We start from the raw sequence: 19357 nt of genomic DNA on the forward strand, positions 1-19357 counted from the left end.
GCCAGTGAAAATAGAAGGGGGACTAACCCCCCCCCCCCCCTAAGGGGAGTGCCGTACTCCGGTTCCGTAACAATATGTTGTCTACAACTACACACATTCTCGAATTTATATCGCCATTTAAAGGTTACTTATTGACTGGCCCTCGTATAATTCGTGGAGTTGACTTGTGTACACATCTGGTGGGATATCCCATGAAGCTCGCTTATAGTGCGGCTAAAATTCGTGCCCGCGAAAACCATGAAAACGCAAATCACACAGCAGTGATTGTACTGTATAAGTAGGTCATGATTGCGGCTTGCATAATATGGTTTTTTGCATGGCTGGTGAGAGATGGGTTTTATAAATGTGTCAAGCTAACAGCTGTACAGTACAGTATAAGCAGGTCATGCTCATGGCTCGTGAATTATTTTTTTTGCGCCACTGAAAAACCGCGAATTCGTGGAACATGGCCGCGAATAGGGAAAAAACCTGCAATTTTGCGGAACACGGCCACGAATAGAAAAACAACCGCGAATTCACGGGACACATCCGTGAATAGAGAAACATGTCACATTTTATCAACCGTGAATACGCAGATTCCACGAATAGCAGAACCGCGAATAGCGGAGTCCAACTGTACACCGATGCCATACATGGCTAAACATCCATTTGTGGATTTATTTGGAGTTTGCACCTTCTTTGCATAATAATTTGATGAATCCAGCACCACCTTTGTTCTAAAAACAATTACAAAACTTGTTCAGAATAAGTGGATAATTTCCCGATATGCTTTAAAATGGCTACTACAAAAGTGTAGCTTCATTCAATAAATCTGCACAATAACGGGTTTAACTGCAATTACAGATAAGTGTGACACAGCATGCTTACTCTGGGTAGTACAAACTGCTGCACAGGTTTATATGAGCAGCCATCACGATGGAAACCTGGGCTTTCTGAGCTGAAGTGTGTCCAAGCCACCAGTGACTGCAACAGATTTGCACACGAAGTCTTAAACAACAACAAAATTTGCATTGTCTGAAAATGTTCTAAAGCTTCCAAAACATGAACCTCACATGGAAAACATGCTTCAACAGAATTCCTTCATTTAATGCATATTTTGTCTAAACATAAACACATTCTGGAAAACGTGAAAAATAGAACGGCACTCGGTAGGGCGCATACCTCCGCCAGGCTGAACAGTTTGTTTTATATCCCACTGAGAGGCCGGATCTGGATTCGGACCTGAACCAAAGTCTAACCCGCTTGTTCTTGTCACCTAACCAACTCCTTCATAACCTTTTTAATATCATGTTATATATCGCTTTTCGCCCGATCTCTCAATGGTGAAGAATCATTTTAAAATTAAATAATACTCGTATCCGAATCCATATTCAGATCTTCACCAAAATCGAATAGATTAGTCCTTGTCACATACACAACCTCTCCACCAAGTTTCGTCCAAATCCGTCCACAACTTTTTGAGATATCCTGCTATATGTCGTTTTTGGCCCTATCTCCAAATTGGTTAAGATTCACTTAAGCAATTATACTAGCCGGATCCGAATCCGGATCTTCACCAAAATCTAATGATATCGTTCTTGTCACATACACTACCTCTCTGCCAAATTTCGTCCGAATCTGTCCACAACTTTGAGATATCTTGTTCACAAACAGACAAACTGTTTTTGTCTGTTTGTTCAAACTGTTTGTTCACAAACTGTTTGTTCACAAACAGACAAACTGTTTGTCTGTTTGTCGATCTCGCGAGATCACGGCGAGGTCATGTCTTTTCGAAGCTGTTCCATGCGCTCACGCTTTCGAAGCTAAGTGATTTTTCACAATTGTGTTTTTGTCGAGACTGTATCTATCTTTTCGGTCGGTGTGTGTACCTATAGAGTATCTTTTGGAAAATTTTCGGTGCTAATTTTTCGTACATGTATACACAATCGTCGGTGAATGCGTATCGAGTATTCTGAGGCCTAGTACTCGTAGGCTTAGGTTACCGTACCGTCTCCGACCTTGTGGTTTTGTTTTTCTCTCAGCGATTCGTCGAATGCGCTGCAATTATTTTCGTTGTCTGTTTCGTCCCAGTCGTTCACCCCATACCTCCTTGTTTAATATCTCTCAAAAAAAAAACCCAAAAAAATATTTCCTTCTCAGGGCTTATTCGTTTATTTGTTCGTTCGTTCTTCGTTCACGTTGTTCGCGATCACGTGGTTAGAAATGTATAATCTCTCCCCTGAACAACTATTTTCTCTCATATATTATAACACCTTTTTCTTCTTCTCCTACAAAAGGATGCCTTCGTCTTGCTCACCAAATCTATTCATTCCAAAACATATATATAATACCATCTCTTACAGTTCCTCCTTTCTACATTCCCTAAACTATCCAGAACTCCACCCCTCCTTCAGCATCCTCAAACGTATTTTTGACTCGAAGGTCTCAAACTCATTTTGCAAAAAATGTTCGTTTCCCATGAATCGTACACTTTTCAAAATCCAATCTCACCCCTCCCCTCCAAATCTTCCCCATCCCCCCTTCCCTCCTAAACTCCCCCCACACCCCTCCCCTCCGAGACTCTCCCTCGCTCCTCCCCTCCTAGACTCCCCTCTCACCCCTCCTCCTCAAAGCATCCTCCCTGCTTCTTCCCCCTTCCAACTTTCACCTTCATCTCCCCCAACCTTCTGCCTCGCTCTTCCCCCTCCTCAAATAACACCTCACTGTGCCTCACCCAATCTCCATCAAACCTTTTGTCCGCCCCATTCTTCCCTTTCTCCAAGCTATTCTGAAATCTCTGAAATCTCCGACACACATTCAACAGCTCTCCCTACCTCTTCCTCCTCTTCCACATCTTACCCTACCCCTCCCCCCCCTGTTCTGTACCCGAGGCTCCCCCTTCCTCTTCATTAACGGTATGGACCTCAAACATCCGGGGCCTTCGCTCAAACTTGACTGATCTCTCCATACAGGTTGCTTCTGACAAACCAGATGTGATCTGCTTAACAGAAACTTTCCTCCTTCATGATGTCTCTGATGCCTTGGTATCTCTCCCAGGTTACTCCCTCCTCTGGTATGATAGACCTGAGCCTCGTCCTGGAGGTGGGGTTGCTATCTTTATAAAAAACTCTCTTCCTCACTCGCCCTCCACTGCCCTCTCTCCACCTCACCCCCAGGAATACCTTTGGCTACGGCTTCCCCTTCGCTCCCACCTTTTGTTCATATGTGTGTTGTACCGTCCACCAAACAGTGATGACTCCATCTACATCTCGCTGTCTGATAATATGGACCAACTTCTATCGACCCATCCCAACTCTCTCTTCCTCATATGTGGTGATTTCAATTGTCACCATGCCAGTTGGCTGGGTGTGGGTACCTCTCTCACCAGCCATGGCTCTTCAGCAAAGGACTTCTGCGACTCACTGGGACTGACACAATCTGTCAATTTCCCGACCCGGATCTCAGTCAACGGAGCATCTTCTCTTCTGGATTTGGTTATGACTAACTTCCCTGAAAATGTCTGCTGCTCTTCTTCTGCTCCAATCGGCTCATCTGATCATGTGCTTGTCAAAGTGGACATCTCTCTGACCATTCTCAGAGAGCCTCCTCAGCGTCGACGAGTCTGGCATTTCATTCAGGCCAACTGGCACGGTCTTCAAGCAGCCATCAATCATCTGGACTGGTCTCCCATCTCTACCGCCTCTGACATCAACTCATCCTGGGAATTCTTTCAAAGTAAATTGATCTCTCTCATGCACAGATTTATCCCATCTCGTCTTCAGTTGTCATACCCTTCCTCCCGTCCATGGTACACGGAATCTTGTGGTGAGGCTGTTGCCCTGAAACAACTTGCTTTCGTCTCCTGGAAAGCAAATCCAACGGAAGGAAATCTCATTTCCTTTCACAAAGCCCGAAACAAGTGTGTGTCCACCCTCAGGAGAGCCAGGAAACAATATCTCACCGTTCTCAAGACCGAACTCTCTTATCTGTCTCCCTCTTCCAAATCCTGGTGGTGTCTGGTCAAATCTGTTTCTGGTGTTTGTTCCCCCTCCATCCCCTCCCTCACCTCAAACGGCTTAACGGCTGACTCCGCACGTGAAAAAGCTGAATGCCTCAACTCTGTGTTTGCCTCTAAATCTTGTGTCCCAAACCCATCCCTCTCTGTACCCACTGTACCCACCGTACCCAGTCGTACCCAGCTGCTCCTGGACTCTGTGTCCTTTCCTCCTGACAAGGTGGAAAAGTTTCTGTCAACCCTCGACTCTGATTCTGCAACTGGTCCTGACGGCATCAGCCCACGGGTCCTAAAATCATGTTCTTCCGCTCTTTCACTCCCTCTTTCTGTTCTCTTCACCCTCTCTTTTGCTCAAGGTCATCTGCCATCTGCTTGGAAATCAGCCAACATCACCGCTTTGCACAAAAAAGGTGCAAAAACAGATCCTAGCAACTACAGACCAATCAGCCTTCTCCCAATTATCAGCAAAGTCATGGAATCCATCATTGCTTCAGATATGAAATCTTTCCTCTTCTCCAATGGCTTGATCTCTGATCATCAATTTGGTTTCAGACCTGGTCACTCTACTCTGGACATGCTGCTTCTGCTTTCTCAACAATGGATGGAGGTCCTCAACGCCAAACAGGAAATTAGAGCTGTCTCCCTTGACATTTCACGTGCCTTCGATACGGTCTGGCACCCCGCTCTGCTCACCAAACTCTCCTCCTTTGGTATCCATGGAAATCTCCACGCATGGCTGGCGGACGTCCTCTCTGGTCGTAGTCAACGTGTGGCCCTGAATGGGTTTCTCTCATCTCCTCTTCCTGTTCAGGCTGGAGTTCCCCAAGGTAGTGTTCTGGGCCCTGTGCTTTTTCTGGTCTTCATCAATGATCTCTCTGACTCTCTTGAAAATCCTCTCTATCTCTTTGCTGACGACTCTACTCTCTGTCGCTCCATTCCTCATCCCTCAGATCGGCAGTCTGCAGCCTCCTCACTCTCTGCAGACCTGGACAAAATCACAGACTGGGCAAACAAATGGAACATGTCTTTCAATCCTGATAAATCTCACACTCTTACGATGTCTCTCCGAAAAGACCGACTGGAAAACCCTCCCATCCACTTTCTGAATAATCCTCTCCAAGAAGTTCTGTCACTCAAGCTTTTGGGTCTCACTATTTGCCATGATCTTTCCTGGGAAAACCACATTTCAAATCTGGCCTCCAAAGCCAGTCGCCGACTGAGCATCCTCCGTCGTGCGAAGTCCTTCCTTGGCACACCTGAGCTCCTCACCACATACAAGGCTTTCATCCGCAGCTCTATGAAATACTGCTCTCCCCTCTGGTCTGGTGCTCCTGCCTCACACCTAGCTCGTCTTCACGCTGTTGAAACCAAAGCGTTCAGAATCATTGGAATCTCCCGCGATGAAGCTAACTCCAAGGGCCTTTCACTCACTCACCGCAGGCAGGTTGGTGGTCTTTCCGTCTTCTACCGACTCCTCTCTGGCCTTGCCCCCCCAGCTCTCTCTGGGCTCTGTCCCCCAAATATTCCTACAGGTCGCACAAGATCTGCCTGCAACCCTCTTATGGTTAAACTGCCAAAATCAAGACTTTCTGCTCACCTTCACTCCTTCATTCCTCTTTTCTCCCACCTCTGGAACAAACTCCCTCACTCTCTTCAATCCCACTCCACCCTCCAGGTCTTTAAAACAGCTGTTCACCACCATCTCTTATCCTCCCCCATCCAAAACCTTGATCTTTTCTACCCCCGCTAATTTCGGTCCCCTTGTGTTTTATACCTCTCCCCCCCCCCCCCCCACCCCCCCTTCCCACGCCTCCTGCCCCCAAGCCCTCTCCCTCCCACACTTCTCCCTGCTCTCAAATGTTGTGGTTGTGTGCTTCCCTTTCTCTCCCCATCTTGTCTTCCGCTCCCTCTTTTTGTATATTTTGTTTGTTTGGTTGATTTGTTTGTGAAATAAATGTTAGCTCTTTCACGAGCCTCGATTCAGTGTACAAAAAAAAACCAAAAAAAAACAAACAAACAGGCAGACGGGAGTGAAAACATAATCTCCATCCACCTTTGGTGGCGGAGGTAAAGATGAGACTGTTTGCACTTCGGTGGAAGACGTTCAGTCTCTTAAACTCTTGGGTCTGGCCAGAAAGCCATGACCTCTTTTTCAGATCATATATCCAAACCGAGGCCTCCAAACCCTAGGTATTCTCTGTTAGCACTTCTAAAGTTCTTAAATTTTACAAAATACTTATTTGTAATACAATGTAGTACTGTAACGCAATTCCTCATTCAACCTCATAGTCATTCCCCTGAAGCCAACCTCATAGTCGTCGATGTTCTCGTTCTCAAAACATTTAAATCCTTGTCAGAGACCATTAATAAGCCAAGACACAAGGCCTACTGCTCATTCACCATCGGCAAGTTGACAGCCTCTAACTTACTATGGTTTTGCATCTCCCTTGTCCTTTCAGTCCTCCACCCATTCCAGGTCATGTGCATTCTTCCAAGACTCCCTCTTTGTTAATCATCTAAAGTTCAGGCTTCACACCTATCTCCATTCCTTTATCACCTTTTTCCCAAGTCTGTGTCTGTCTAATTTGTAGTCCTAAGATTTACGGATCTTTAAATTATCTTTCATGTTTAGAACGTTTTCAGATGTTCTAAACATGAAGGTACCGTGGCCTTCAAAAGATTTACGCTTGCATCCTGTTGATTCATTCCGCTTTAAATTCCAATTAGACATTTATAAAGCAGTTTTCAGTTTTGACATAAAGGTCCCAATAACCCCCGCCTAATACTTCATCCACCTTGCATAAGAGCACGGTTTCATTATAATTCGACAACTCTCTTGACTTTGTTTAAAAAATGTGGCATTTGGTGTTTATTTTCCATACAGGCACATGGTCTTATGAGGTTAGTCAATTCGTAGTTTATTGTGCGTCAGACAGGGACTCATTTTGGCAGAGCAGATAAGCATGACATTATACATGTTGGCATCATGCCTATCTGCTCTGCTATCTCCTTCAATACTCTCGGATGTTTATCCAGCACCAAAGCTTTATCTTATTTCGTCAATTTAAATGAAGACATCAACTAATGAGAAAGACAACAACCAAAGAACTAATACCGGCAGATGGGACACCCAGTTTAATAATAATAATAATAATAATTCATTTATTTTGTATAGCGCTTTTCCAGAAGCCCAAAGGCGCTTTGACAGAGTGGAAAACATAATGCATAACAATACATGAAAACAACAATTGCAAAAAGACAAGAATCAAGAAAACAAACAGCAGCGATATACGGCATATATATAAGACAAGAATCAAAAAGACAAGACAAGAATCAATAGGGAAATATTTAAAGCAAAAGGAGGGAGAAGGAGAAGAGATAGTCAGGGGTTAAATGCTGTGGGTTGAATGTTGAATGCAGCGTTGAACAGGTGGGTCTTTAGTGATGTTTTGAATGTGGTGAGTGAGGAGGAGTCTCTGATGGTGTGAGGTAGTGAGTTCCAGAGGGTGGGAGCAGCGATGGAGAAGGCCCTGTCCCCCCAGGATCTGAATTTGGTCCGGATGGAGGGGGTCAGGAGGTTGGTACCAGCAGAGCGGAGGTTGCGGGTGGGAGTGTGTCTGGAGAGGAGGTCAGCCAGGTAGGATGGGGCCAGGTTATGGAGGGCTTTGTATGTCAAGAGGAGGATTTTGTACTGGATTCTCTGGGGGATGGGGAGCCAGTGAAGCTTGTAAAGGACGGGGGTGATGTGGTCACGGGTCCGGGAATGAGTGAGTAGACGGGCAGCGGAGTTCTGAATGTATTGGAGTTTATTGGTGATTTTTGAGGGTGAACCATAGAGGAGGCTATTGCAGTAGTCCAGACGGGAGGTGATGAAGGCGTGGATGAGGGTTTCTGCAGCCGTGGAGGAGAGGGATGAGCGGAGACGGGCAATGTTTTTCAGGTGAATGTCCATCCAAGGGACGGCACACACACTGATGAATTACCCTATCTGTGAAATACCGGGATGACAGTTTATAGCTGTGTCAGGATTCAAACCTAGGCTAGACAGCTTAGAGATGAATGTGCATACCTCTAGCCCACCCTGCGAGCCCTTACCACATCGTACTAAATAAACTATAAACATGTCCGAAGGAAGCGGTTCAGTTTGGCATTTTTAATATGAAATAGACAAAGCCTAGAAACAAACGAAACCCATTAGAATTACCCTTTAGAACCATTTAGAATTACCCGTAAGAACGCACTAGAATTGCCCTCTAGAACTGCCCTTTAGAACCCATTAGAAAGTACCCTTTAGGACCCTTTATAATTAAACACGGTGGGTTAGACAGGTTCTTCTTCTTCATTATTCGACGAAGGTATGGATATAGCCAAATATTAATTGAAGCGGCTTCACCACTTAAAAATAAAAATTTATTTACTAAAATACGTAATTTTGTCAAAAAACGGTAGTTAGAGAATAGAGATTAATTGATCTGACGTTTTCTTAAAAAGGGATTGTGAATTGTGAGGTGAAATGGGTGTGAGTGTTAAGCTTGTGTGATCATGGTAAAATGTGTTTTTCGTTTATCACTCATTTTGGGGACTTAAATGGTTAGTGTCATGTTAAAACGTGATGTGACGGTAGATCTGGTGATGATGTCATGGCCGACATTTTTTGCAGGGCTCCTGTACCACAAGATTTGCCACTACACTACAACATTTGGTTACAACAGCACTACAAGCCCTTAGCAGAAGGTATACTTTCACTTTAAATATTTTTTTTACTTGAGTTGATCAATCAAGCAGCACTTTTTATACGATAATAATTGGTTTGCATATTCATCACTTTGGTGTTGTTGAAAATAAAAAAGGTACGGTTATCAAAAAGGAAACACACCTGTGTAGCCCGGTTGAACAGCTGCACCGTGGCGTTAGGTGTGGATGAAGTTTGAACATCAGTGAACACTCCAAGATGAGTGATCACCACGGAGTGTCGGATGGTAAAATCCAGTGCCAAAGTGGCTGCGTGGACCAAAGAAGCCTCGAATGCTCGTTTTGAGCCAGACAGGGTAACAACAGCGATCAAGTCTTCTGACACTCCTTGTGAAATAACGCAGACAACATATCTATAAAACAACTCATTTATTGGGTGTTTTCAAGTTTATTATACGTGTCTGAGAACATGTTTCAACAGGAACAGCTTCACGAGCTTTGTTTTGCTTATTTAAAGCTATTGGTTGCCAAACACTGCATGGAAATAAATAAACAAAACCAAAAGTTGAAACAAAATGGATCATTCTATGAGGATCATTTTTGATCTTTAACTAAAGCATTGAGACACATTTTGAACAGTGAATATATTTAATATATTGATTAAAATACAATTTTATTTCAACTGGTTGCATTCAAACTGATTAAAACAAGAGCAAGAAATGCTTTGCAATACATGTCCCCTACCGGTGCCAATTAATATTCTTTAATTTTTAAACAAATTTAAAAAAGAAGATTAAACGCCCCAAAACTCAAACCTGTTCTGTCACTAATCATAATAAAGCCATGTACCAAGTTTCAGTTGAATATGTTAAAGAATATGTAACAAAGTGCAGAAAAGCACAGATAGGACGGATGTAAGGATAGACTGAGAGCAAATCTATAGTCCCCTTCGGGTAGGCACGGGTACACCGACCCTCCTTACACCTCATAAGGAGTGCACCTTGTATGTAAAACGCACATGTCAGGTGTTGTGCTCATGAGAGCAGTAACCAATTTTATCTACCTACTTTTCCAGGAGTAAGAAAAAAACATCACCAAAGATATCAGATTCTGTAAAAAAAAAGAAAAGAAAAAAAAAAAGGAGACATATCTGATGTACAAGGGGCCATCTGCATTTTACATCTGGAAGAATGGCAAAGTTGTATTTCACATCCATCTCCCCATCGCACCCCACCCCAACCCTCCATACATCACATCAATTCACATCTCCTCCGATCACAACCTCATTTCCATTTCAAATTAATCCTCCTCTAACCTATTCGCCCCTCCTTACATTTTTTCCACATAATGTTTATCCCCCTTTATAGTGATCATCTGGCTGGCAGAATAGCCTAGAGGTATGTGCACTCGTCTTTAAGCTGTTTAGCCTGAGTTTGAATCCTAGCCCAACTACAAACTGACATTCTGGTGTATGAGACGCAGGGCGATTCATCAATGTGCGTGCCCCTCGGATGGGCGTTAAACTGTGCGTCCTGCTGGCATTAGTTGGTGGGTGTAATAAAGACCACACGGTGTCCTTTGCAAAGAGTGGACAAGCTATCACCATCACCCTGAACAAATTCCAAATTCTAGCACTGACTACTGCAGGGAGGGCAATGGCAAACAACCTAGTTCAACTCTTGCTCAGGAAGCTGCTTTGGTGGCACCAACACTCTGTGAAGAGTATGGTGTTCGAGAGAGAGATAGCGATCATCATAGTGAAGATATTTTTTGTAATCAAGTTCTATACATACCCGAGTTTGTCACATTGAGCAAAGAGCAAGAATAATAATCTTCTCTGTCTTCTGGTGGAATAGAGCATCCTTCAGACCCCACCACAAAGCGAACAAGGACCCTGTAACAAGCATCAGGCAGAACCACCGTTCTAATCACATCATGCAAGCTTGTGATGATGATTGTACTTAAAAATAATACATTATTTGTTGTCTGCAACAACGTACAAACCAGGTTTGGCTATTTGCTTTGCATATGCATTGCAGCACCTGTCTCTTAAAGTAGGATCGCGATAAGTCTCGCCCACCCATGTGTCACGTAGCACCCGTCTCTGTGCCTCGTTCTCTCGAGCTGAAAGTACGGCCACCAAGAGATCATAGTGACGTCGATGTCCACTCAGCAAGCCTAACAAAAGACCATCAAGATGTCAAGGTTGAATGACTGAACCTGTGGCTGTGGTTGTGAAAATTATTACTGAAGGAAGAAAAAACTTCTCAAATAATTATAACTATCATTTTGTACACATTCGATGTGGTGGCCATTTTCTTCTGTGCCATCCCTATCCCGAGTACTACCGTACACCATCATGATATCTGGATTGACCTTATATGAGAAACATGCACTTAAAAGTTTCAGACAAGCATGCTAAAAGTCAGCTTGTTCCAATAACAAAACTCTTCTTTTTCCAGATAACTTGTGTCGCACAGTACCCTCGTCTCTTTCGTAGGCTGCAGACAGCAGTTGCACAGTCACGTGAAAAAGTAAGTACACCCCATGTAAGGTTTTGACTTTTTCAACATATTTCAACATACAGCTATTTGATCTTCATTTCAACAATATTGACAGATAAAGGTGATATAATATAACAAATATCATGAAACATTTACATTTTGTAGTCCATTGTATAATTTAAATAAACATAAATGCAAATTTTGCATGTGGAAAAAGTAAGTACACCCTTACATTTATCACTCCTTCAAATACCTAAAATTAGAATCAGGTGCACCAGCTGAGATGCAAATGATTAGAACATCGTTAGAGAGGATCTTGGAGGAACCTGTCTTATTTAAACCTCAGACATTTAGTTTGGTTTGCTCTTTGTTGTTTAAGTGTGCGGCGTCACCATGCCTAGATCAAAAGAGCTCTCTGAGGCCTTCAGAAAGAAGGTTGGAGATGCCTACGAGTCTGGGAAGGGATTTAAAAATATCTCCAAATAAGTTGAAATCAATCATTCGACTGTCCGGAAGATCATCTACAAGTGGAGAAGATTCCAAACAACTGCCAACTTGTTCAGGCCAGGCCGCCCCAGCAAGTTCAGCCCGAGAGCAGACCGCAAGGTGCTGAAAGAAGTCTCTAAGAACCCCAGAATGTCATCACGGGACCTACAGGTAGCTCTTGCCACTGTTGATGTCAAAGTGCACGAATCTACCATTAGAAAGAGGCTGCACAAATTTGATCTACATGGGAGGTGTACCAGGAGGAAACCTTTGCTGTCCAGAAAGAACATCAGGGCAAGACTAAAGTTCACCAATGAACACCTAGGTAAAGACCAGCACTTCTGGAACAATGTGCTCTGGACAGATGAGTCAAAGGTATTTGGCCACAGTACCAGAAGACATGTTTGGCGAAAACCAAGGACAGCATTTGACCACAAGAACCTGATACCAACTGTAAAGCATGGTGGTGGAAATATTATGGTTTGGGGCAGCTTTGCTGCATCAGGGCCTGGGCAGCTCACCATCATAGAATCCACAATGAATTCTTCATTGTACCAGAGGGTGCTTGAGGATAATGTGAGGCCATCTGTCGGAAAGTTGAAGCTCAACCGAAGGTGGACCTTGCAACATGACAATGACCCTAAACATACCAGTAAATCCATCAAGGAATGGCTGAAAATAAAGAAATGGAGGGTTCTGGAATGGCCAAGTCAAAGCCCGGATCTAAATCCCATCGAGATGTTGTGGGGGAATTTGAAACGAGCTGTGCATGCAAGAAATCCCTCAAACATCGCACAGCTGAAAGAATTCTGCATGGAGGAGTGGGCAAAAAAATTCTCCCAGTCGATGTCAGAGACTGGTAGACAGTTATAAGAAACGCCTACTTGAGGTTGTTTCTGCCAAAGGGGGCAATACCTATTAGAGCCAAACCTATTAGAGCCAAGGGTGTACTTACTTTTTTCACATGCGAAATTTGCATTTATGTTTATTTAAATTATACAATGGACTACAAAATCTAAATTTTTCATGATATTTGTTATATTATATCACCTTTATCTACCAATATTGTTGAAATGAAGATCAAATAGCTATATGTTGAAATATGTTGAAAAAGTCAAAACTTTACATGGGGTGTACTTACTTTTTCACGTGACTGTACATCTCTCTTGCTGATCTGGAAATGATTTGAATCTGGTCTGATAAATGGAACATGTTCTGCAATCCTGGAATACAAGTCTCACACCACTGCACCGGACTGATCATCAAACAAACACACCTATCAATTTCCTTAGTTATCCACTGAAAGAGATTGTCTCGTGAACCTCTAGGACTATCAACTTACAACCTTTCATGGGACGACGACATAAGCAAAGCTGGTTTCCAAAGCCAGCCACAGACTGGGCACCCTCCATCAATCAAAGTCTACCATTGGAAGATCAGAGCTACTCACAGTCTACATGATGTTTGTATCTTAATGGAGTGCTGCTCTCCACAATGGGTTGATACCTCAGCATCACATCTGTCTCTTCTAGATTCTGTGGAATCTATTTAAGCTCTGGAATCTCCATGATGAGGCCGAAGCACAAGTTGTGTTGCTCTCATATTGCAGGTATGTTGGTGGCATCTATATTTGGTGCCATCTATTCTCCAAAATTGCTCCCCCTGCTCTCTCTGTCCTCTGACTCCTGCCACCCGCCAGCAACTTCCAGTAAACCTTCCTGGTAAAACTTCCAAAATCCAAGCTGACTGCACACTTCAAATTTTATATTCCTTGCTTCTCCCAAACAACAACAATGTCACCAACAAGGTAGAACAGGTCAATCGCTCCTGCACAGTTACTCCTTCATTCCCTATCCCTCTGCTTTTCAATATCCTCAAACTGAATAAAATGTTTCTTCCTTCAAAAAGCTCTTCATTTTTTTAAACACGACAAAAATATATTTTCAAATGCCATACCTTCCTTACTAGTCAGTCCGGAACAACCCATTCATTCTTCTTCATAAAATTATCTTACTTTTCTTTTTCACAAGGCTTATTTCCCAAAACCTCTTCACTCCTAAACACCAAGTTCATACAGCCCCCTCTTGAACCTACAGCCCCATTTTCCTCTGTGCCTTCAACCAAAAATATTTTTAGCATGAAGTGTGTGAAAAAATGAAATCATGAAAAAAAAAAGAAAAACAGAAAAATATATATATTTGAAAAATCAGGTGATGAAATAAAATATGGGGGAATACCCCTGGCACTCACCTGGTAGTATACTACAATGACAGTATACTAAAATGACAAGGTATTTTAAACCAATTTAAATGTAGAATCATACTAACATGTAGAATCATACTAACATAATTATAAGACTTTAAACAAACAAACAAAAAATACCTATTTTGGGGGGCAACCCGTATCCCCCACCCTCCCATCCTGTATACCTCCTCAGACCCCAATTTTTCTAATGCCTTGAACAAACATTGGTGCATCACAGGTGATGAAGGTTGTAGTGAAAGTTTCATTGAAATTGTGTATGTAGTTTCAGAGAAAAGAGCAAATACCTATTTTGGGGGGAACCCCCCAGTCGACCCCTCACGGCCTGATTTTTTTTAATGCTCTGAACAAACTTTGGTACACCATGGGTGATTAAGGTTGTGGTGAAGTTTCATCAGAATTGCGTGTGTATATTCTGAGAAAAAAGCAAATACCTATTTTGGGGGGGTCAAACGTGGACCCACTTTGACCCCCCTATAGACCCTTTTAAACTTCGATTTTCTCAGTGCAGTGAACAAACTTCGGTGCATCACGGGTGATGAAAGTTGTGGTCAAGTTTCATCGAAATAGTGTGTGTAGTTTCAGAGAAAAAAGCAAATTCATATTTTGGGGAGTCAAACATGGATCCACTTTGACCCCCGGTAGACCCACTTAGACCCCGATTTTTTTAATGCCATGAACAAACTTTAGTAACAACACAACAAATATCGTTTGTGCCAAATTTGGTCGCAATCCCATCAGCAGTTTCGGAGAAGAGGTTTCAAGTGTTTACAGACGGACAGACTGACGGACGGACGGACGGACAGACTGACGGACGGACGGACAGACTGACGGACGGACGGACGGACAGACTGACGGACGGACTGACGACGCGCCATAGCATATATGCTCTCCTGAACTTCGTTCCAGGTGAGCTAAAAACCATGAAGTCTGTCGTCGCATATCCAGTGGAGGAATCCTGAGACATCCATTTTGCAGAGGTTGTGTGCACATGACAATTCCCCTTCACATCCATACATCATGTCAAACCCCTCCATGTCTGTACCCTCCCCCCTTCCTCTACCTGCTTCCCCCTCATCCCCGTCCCGCCCCCTCGCCCTCTCAACATCTTTTTCAGACATGGACCAACTTTTAACCACTCAACCCAATTCTCTCATCCTCATATGTGACGATTTCAATTGTCACCATGCAAATTGGCTGGGTGTTTGTACATCTCACCAGCCATGGCAATTCTGCAAAGGACTTGTATGACTGTGGAACTGACTCAATCTGGAAACTTTCCCATCTGAATTTTTGTCAATGGCAAATCCTTCCTTCTGGATTTTATGACCAATTTATCCACCAATGTATTGGTTCACGAGTTATCAAACAGAGTGACCACTATATTCGTCATGGGTGTGTGTCTGTCTGTCTGTCTGTCTGTCCGCAGCATAACTACCCGATGATATCATCCGATCTTGATGAAACTTGGGTGGGAGGTTGATATCATGATCTAGTTGTGTCCTGCCTAGAGTGGGCGTATTGAGCCCATTGTGGGCGGAGCCACGCCCGAAAAAGATGTCTTTTTAGGGGGTAATCGATTTCAAGCTACATCTTATCCGAAGGGTTTGGTGAAATCTGACAGGGGTTTCGATATTTGGTTAGGCCAATGTCATGTTTCTAGCCCCAAGGAGCTCGATTTTTCATTTTCGCCCCAAGGTCACAAGGTCACAAAATTTAGAAAAGTCGATTTTTGATGGTTTTATTACATTGTTCGCTTCCTGATAGGGTGAAATGTCGTACATGTTTTTATATTATCACATACATAATGAAATACAAGTTTTCCAACAAATTTCAGAATCTTCGACCTTTGAAGGTCACAAAGGTCAAATTTTCAAAGTTGTCGGAATCGAACCGAATTTTCGGTATTGTGTAGCTAACTAGTCTCATAACAGATAATACATTCCTATTTATATATTTTCAATGTCGATTTTGACCTTTGTCATTGAATACCGCTCGCTCGTGAACCATCGTCATCTCCTGACTTGTCTTGTTTTATCTTCCTCTGCTCCAATTGGTTCATCTGATCATGTGCATTGTGCATGTGAAGCGCCATTATGTTGCAGCGAGTCTGGCAGTTCACTCAGGCAAACTGGCTGGGACTGCAAGTAGCCATCACACTTCAGGACTGGTCTGCCACCCCTGATATTAAATCAGCCTGGGAACTCTTGCACAGAAACCTGCTCTCCCTTATTCACAGATTCATCCCATCTCATCTTCAGTTATCTTCCTCCCGCTCTTGATACAATGAATACTGTGGTGAGGCAGTTGCCTTGAAACAACTTGCATTCTCCTCCTGGAAGACAAATCCAACCGAAGGCAATATCAGATCAAAAAGCCTGCAATAAGTGTGTGTTCACTTGCTGGAGAGAAATCTGTCCAACGTCAAAAACTTTCAAACTGGTCTCCCTCCTCTAAAACCTGGTGGCTCCTTGTTATGTCTGTCTGTAATGTGCGCCCTCTCTATCCCTTCCCTCTTCAAATGGCACCACAGCTAACTCTGCTCATGAGAGGGCCTAATGCCTCAATTCTGTGTTTGCTTAAACATCTTGTGTCCCCAACCGCTCGCTATCTGTACCCACCCTACCCTGTCATACCCAACTGCTCCTGGACTCAATTTGTTATACCTGAGATGGTGGAGAAGTTTCTGGCAACCCTCAACTCTGATTCTGCAATTGGACCGGACAGCATCACCCACCTTTCTGCTCTTGCACTTCCTCTCTTTGCCCTTTTCATGCTATCATTTGCCCTAGGTCATATTCTATCTTCAAGGAAGTCAAAAACATCACTCCATCACATAAAAGGTAAATAAACAAATCCCCTTAACTACAGACAAATTAGCTTACTTCCAATCATCAGCAAGGTAATGCAATCCATCATTGCAGTTGACATAAAATCATTCCTTTTCTCCAACGACCTCCTCTCAGATCATTACTTTGGATTCACACCAGGTCACTCTACTTTGGACATGCTGCCTCTACTCACCAACAATGGATGGAGGCCCTCAATGTTAGAGATTTTATCAGGGCCATCTCTGGACATATCTAGAGCTTTCAATACAGTCGAGCATCCTGTCTTACTCTCCAAACTTTCAGCCTATGGCTTCCAAGGCCAACTCCTCACCTGGCTTCGTGACTTCCTCTACTCTCACAACCAACTGTGGCTCATCTGAAAAATCTGAAAAATCATTAATTTTCATCTGATTAACCTAGAGATTGAAGAAAATTGCATAGCGCATAACTGAATTGGGGCCCCAACTATTTTTGAGGTCAAAAGGTCAACTCAAGGTCAAACTTCGAATATCATCAATTTTCATCGAAAAGATCATCAATTTTACTCTGATTGACCTGAACTTTGATTGAGATTAGATTTGAATCTTAATGAAATGGACAGTTTGATGTATCCATGACAACGTTTTTTTGGGGGGAGGGGTGGATTTTGCAAGTAACATGCTCTGCATAACGTCTTTGTTGTTTGTTTGTTTGTCTGTGAGCAGGATATGTCAAAACGTAATGGATGGATTTGGACGAAATCTGGTGGGCAGGTTGGATGTGTGACACGGACGAATCGATTTGACTTTGTTGAAGATCCGGATCGGAATTTTTAAAGTGATTCTTCACCATTTTGAGTGATAGGGCCAAAAACGATATCTCAAAAAGTAATGGACGGATTTGGATGAAACTTGATGGACAGGTTGGGTGTCTGACAAGGACGATTCGATTCAATTTTGGTGAAGATCCGGTGGAGGTATGTGCTCTACCAAGTGATGTTATAGTTACCTCCGCCGCCAAATGTGGATGGAGGTTATGTTTTCACCCCTGTCTGTCTTTGTCTGTCCGTTTGGCTGTCCAATTGTGAACAAAATATCTCAAAGAGTTGTAGAAGGATTCGGACAAAATTTGGCAGAGATGTAGCGTATGTGACAAGGACGAAATGATTAGATTTTGGTGAAGATCTGGATTCGGATCCGGCTACTAGAATTTTTTATGTGATTCTTCACCATTGGGAGATAGGGCCAAAAACAATACATATCAGGATATCTCAAAAAGTTATAGATGGATTTGGACGAAACTTGATGGACAGGTTAGGTGTCTGACAAGGACGATTCGATTCAATTTTGGTGAAGATCCGGATCCAGATCCAGCTAGTAGAATTTTTAAAGTGATTCTTCACCATTGAGTGATATGGCAAACCAGGCGGAGGTATGTTCTCTTCTGAGTGCCGTTCTTGTATTCTCTGTATCCATGATGGGAGTACAGGTCCATTGTCTGAGGACTCAGGGGGTACGTGGTGAGAAAAAGTTTGAAAATAAATATATATGAAGTGAAATTTGAAGTGAAAGTGAAATAAATATTTACTATATGAAGTGAAATAAATATATTTAATGAAATGATTTAAATAGCACCCCACATAGCTCACCTGTTAATGACAAAGATGGAAAAAACGTCAGGTGTACATAGTAAGCAACCATGAAACAACAAGGTAGTGTGCAAATCAGCAGCCACCGACTCGTTCCCATCAGTTCAGAACATCCAGGCCCAGGCTCGACAAGGTTCACAAGCTTTTCGGAACCATGGATTGGGAGATTAACCTGCAGGGACCGACACCAAATCTGTATCTTCACGCTGAACCTGAAAAGCCCAACACAGCACACACACGTACGTGGTACACAACACATGCACACCTCAAACACGTGACTAAGTGATGGTTAAATACGTAGTACATACCTTAAACCACACTTATTCCCTCAGGTGACACCTACAAACCATAATCTACATTGCTTATATGGGGAAACTTGGCCCAAGTCTTTCACGAACCGGCTGGCCACTGCTGTCGTTCGGCTGAAAGTATCAGGAATTCGTAAAGTTGTTCAGTGCCGGAGATAGCTCGCCTCCTCTTCGTGAAAGACCGTCGGATCTTTAACTTTCACTAACCAATGCTTGTATACGGAACACCCAGCTTAACATCCGTCTAAGGGACGACGTCCGATGGCGATGTGATGTGAAGCACCAATCCAACAGTCTATATCGAGAATGGAACCCAGACTACTGACGGCTACCTGCACACCTCGCCGCGGTCCGAGTGTGAAACACGATCAGAACTCCAACTCTTTGCAAAAAGACTGGGCAGAAGAAAATACTTTCAAAAGTGAAACATGCCTTCAAGGCTAAATCTTGCGCAGGTTCCGGAGGCGTTCTCTTGAAACAGTGCCTCCAGGGCATATCTACTTTCTATGAGTATGGAGTGACTGAACTACTGCATTTGGATTATATATTTTTTAACTTTCATCATTTTATCATTCGCTTCCTTCACCTCCTTTTGCACTCATTTCCTGCAACCTCTTTATTTCTCCATTCTTCTCATCTCCACTACCCAGTCT

General features: G+C 43.2%; 1 protein-coding gene across 3 annotated transcripts in view; it reads right to left on the reverse strand.

The window, feature by feature from the left end:
* The window catches only part of B3GALNT2 (beta-1,3-N-acetylgalactosaminyltransferase 2), a 71611-nt gene extending 52484 nt beyond the window's left edge, over nucleotides 1-19127 (reverse strand). Inside the window, exons 1-6 of one of the 3 annotated variants that reach the window (XM_078785739.1) lie at nucleotides 18705-19127; nucleotides 18397-18568; nucleotides 10729-10864; nucleotides 10480-10580; nucleotides 8871-9073; nucleotides 868-963 (exon numbers count right to left, since the gene is read on the reverse strand). In XM_078785739.1, the coding sequence (XP_078641865.1) occupies nucleotides 868-963; nucleotides 8871-9073; nucleotides 10480-10580; nucleotides 10729-10864; nucleotides 18397-18496 (636 nt within the window). In that variant the 5' untranslated portion in view covers nucleotides 18497-18568; nucleotides 18705-19127. Of the gene's footprint in view, nucleotides 1-867; nucleotides 964-8870; nucleotides 9074-10479; nucleotides 10581-10728; nucleotides 10865-18396; nucleotides 18609-18704 lie in introns of all 3 variants that reach the window. The other 2 variants (XM_068129777.2, XM_078785745.1) reach the window with 2 other exon arrangements.
* Nucleotides 19128-19357: the final 230 nt, after the last annotated feature.

This window comes from Myxine glutinosa, chromosome 1 (genome assembly GCF_964187855.1).
Source record: "Myxine glutinosa chromosome 1, kmMyxGlut1.1, whole genome shotgun sequence".
In the NCBI taxonomy this organism is placed as follows: domain Eukaryota; kingdom Metazoa; phylum Chordata; class Myxini; order Myxiniformes; family Myxinidae; genus Myxine; species Myxine glutinosa.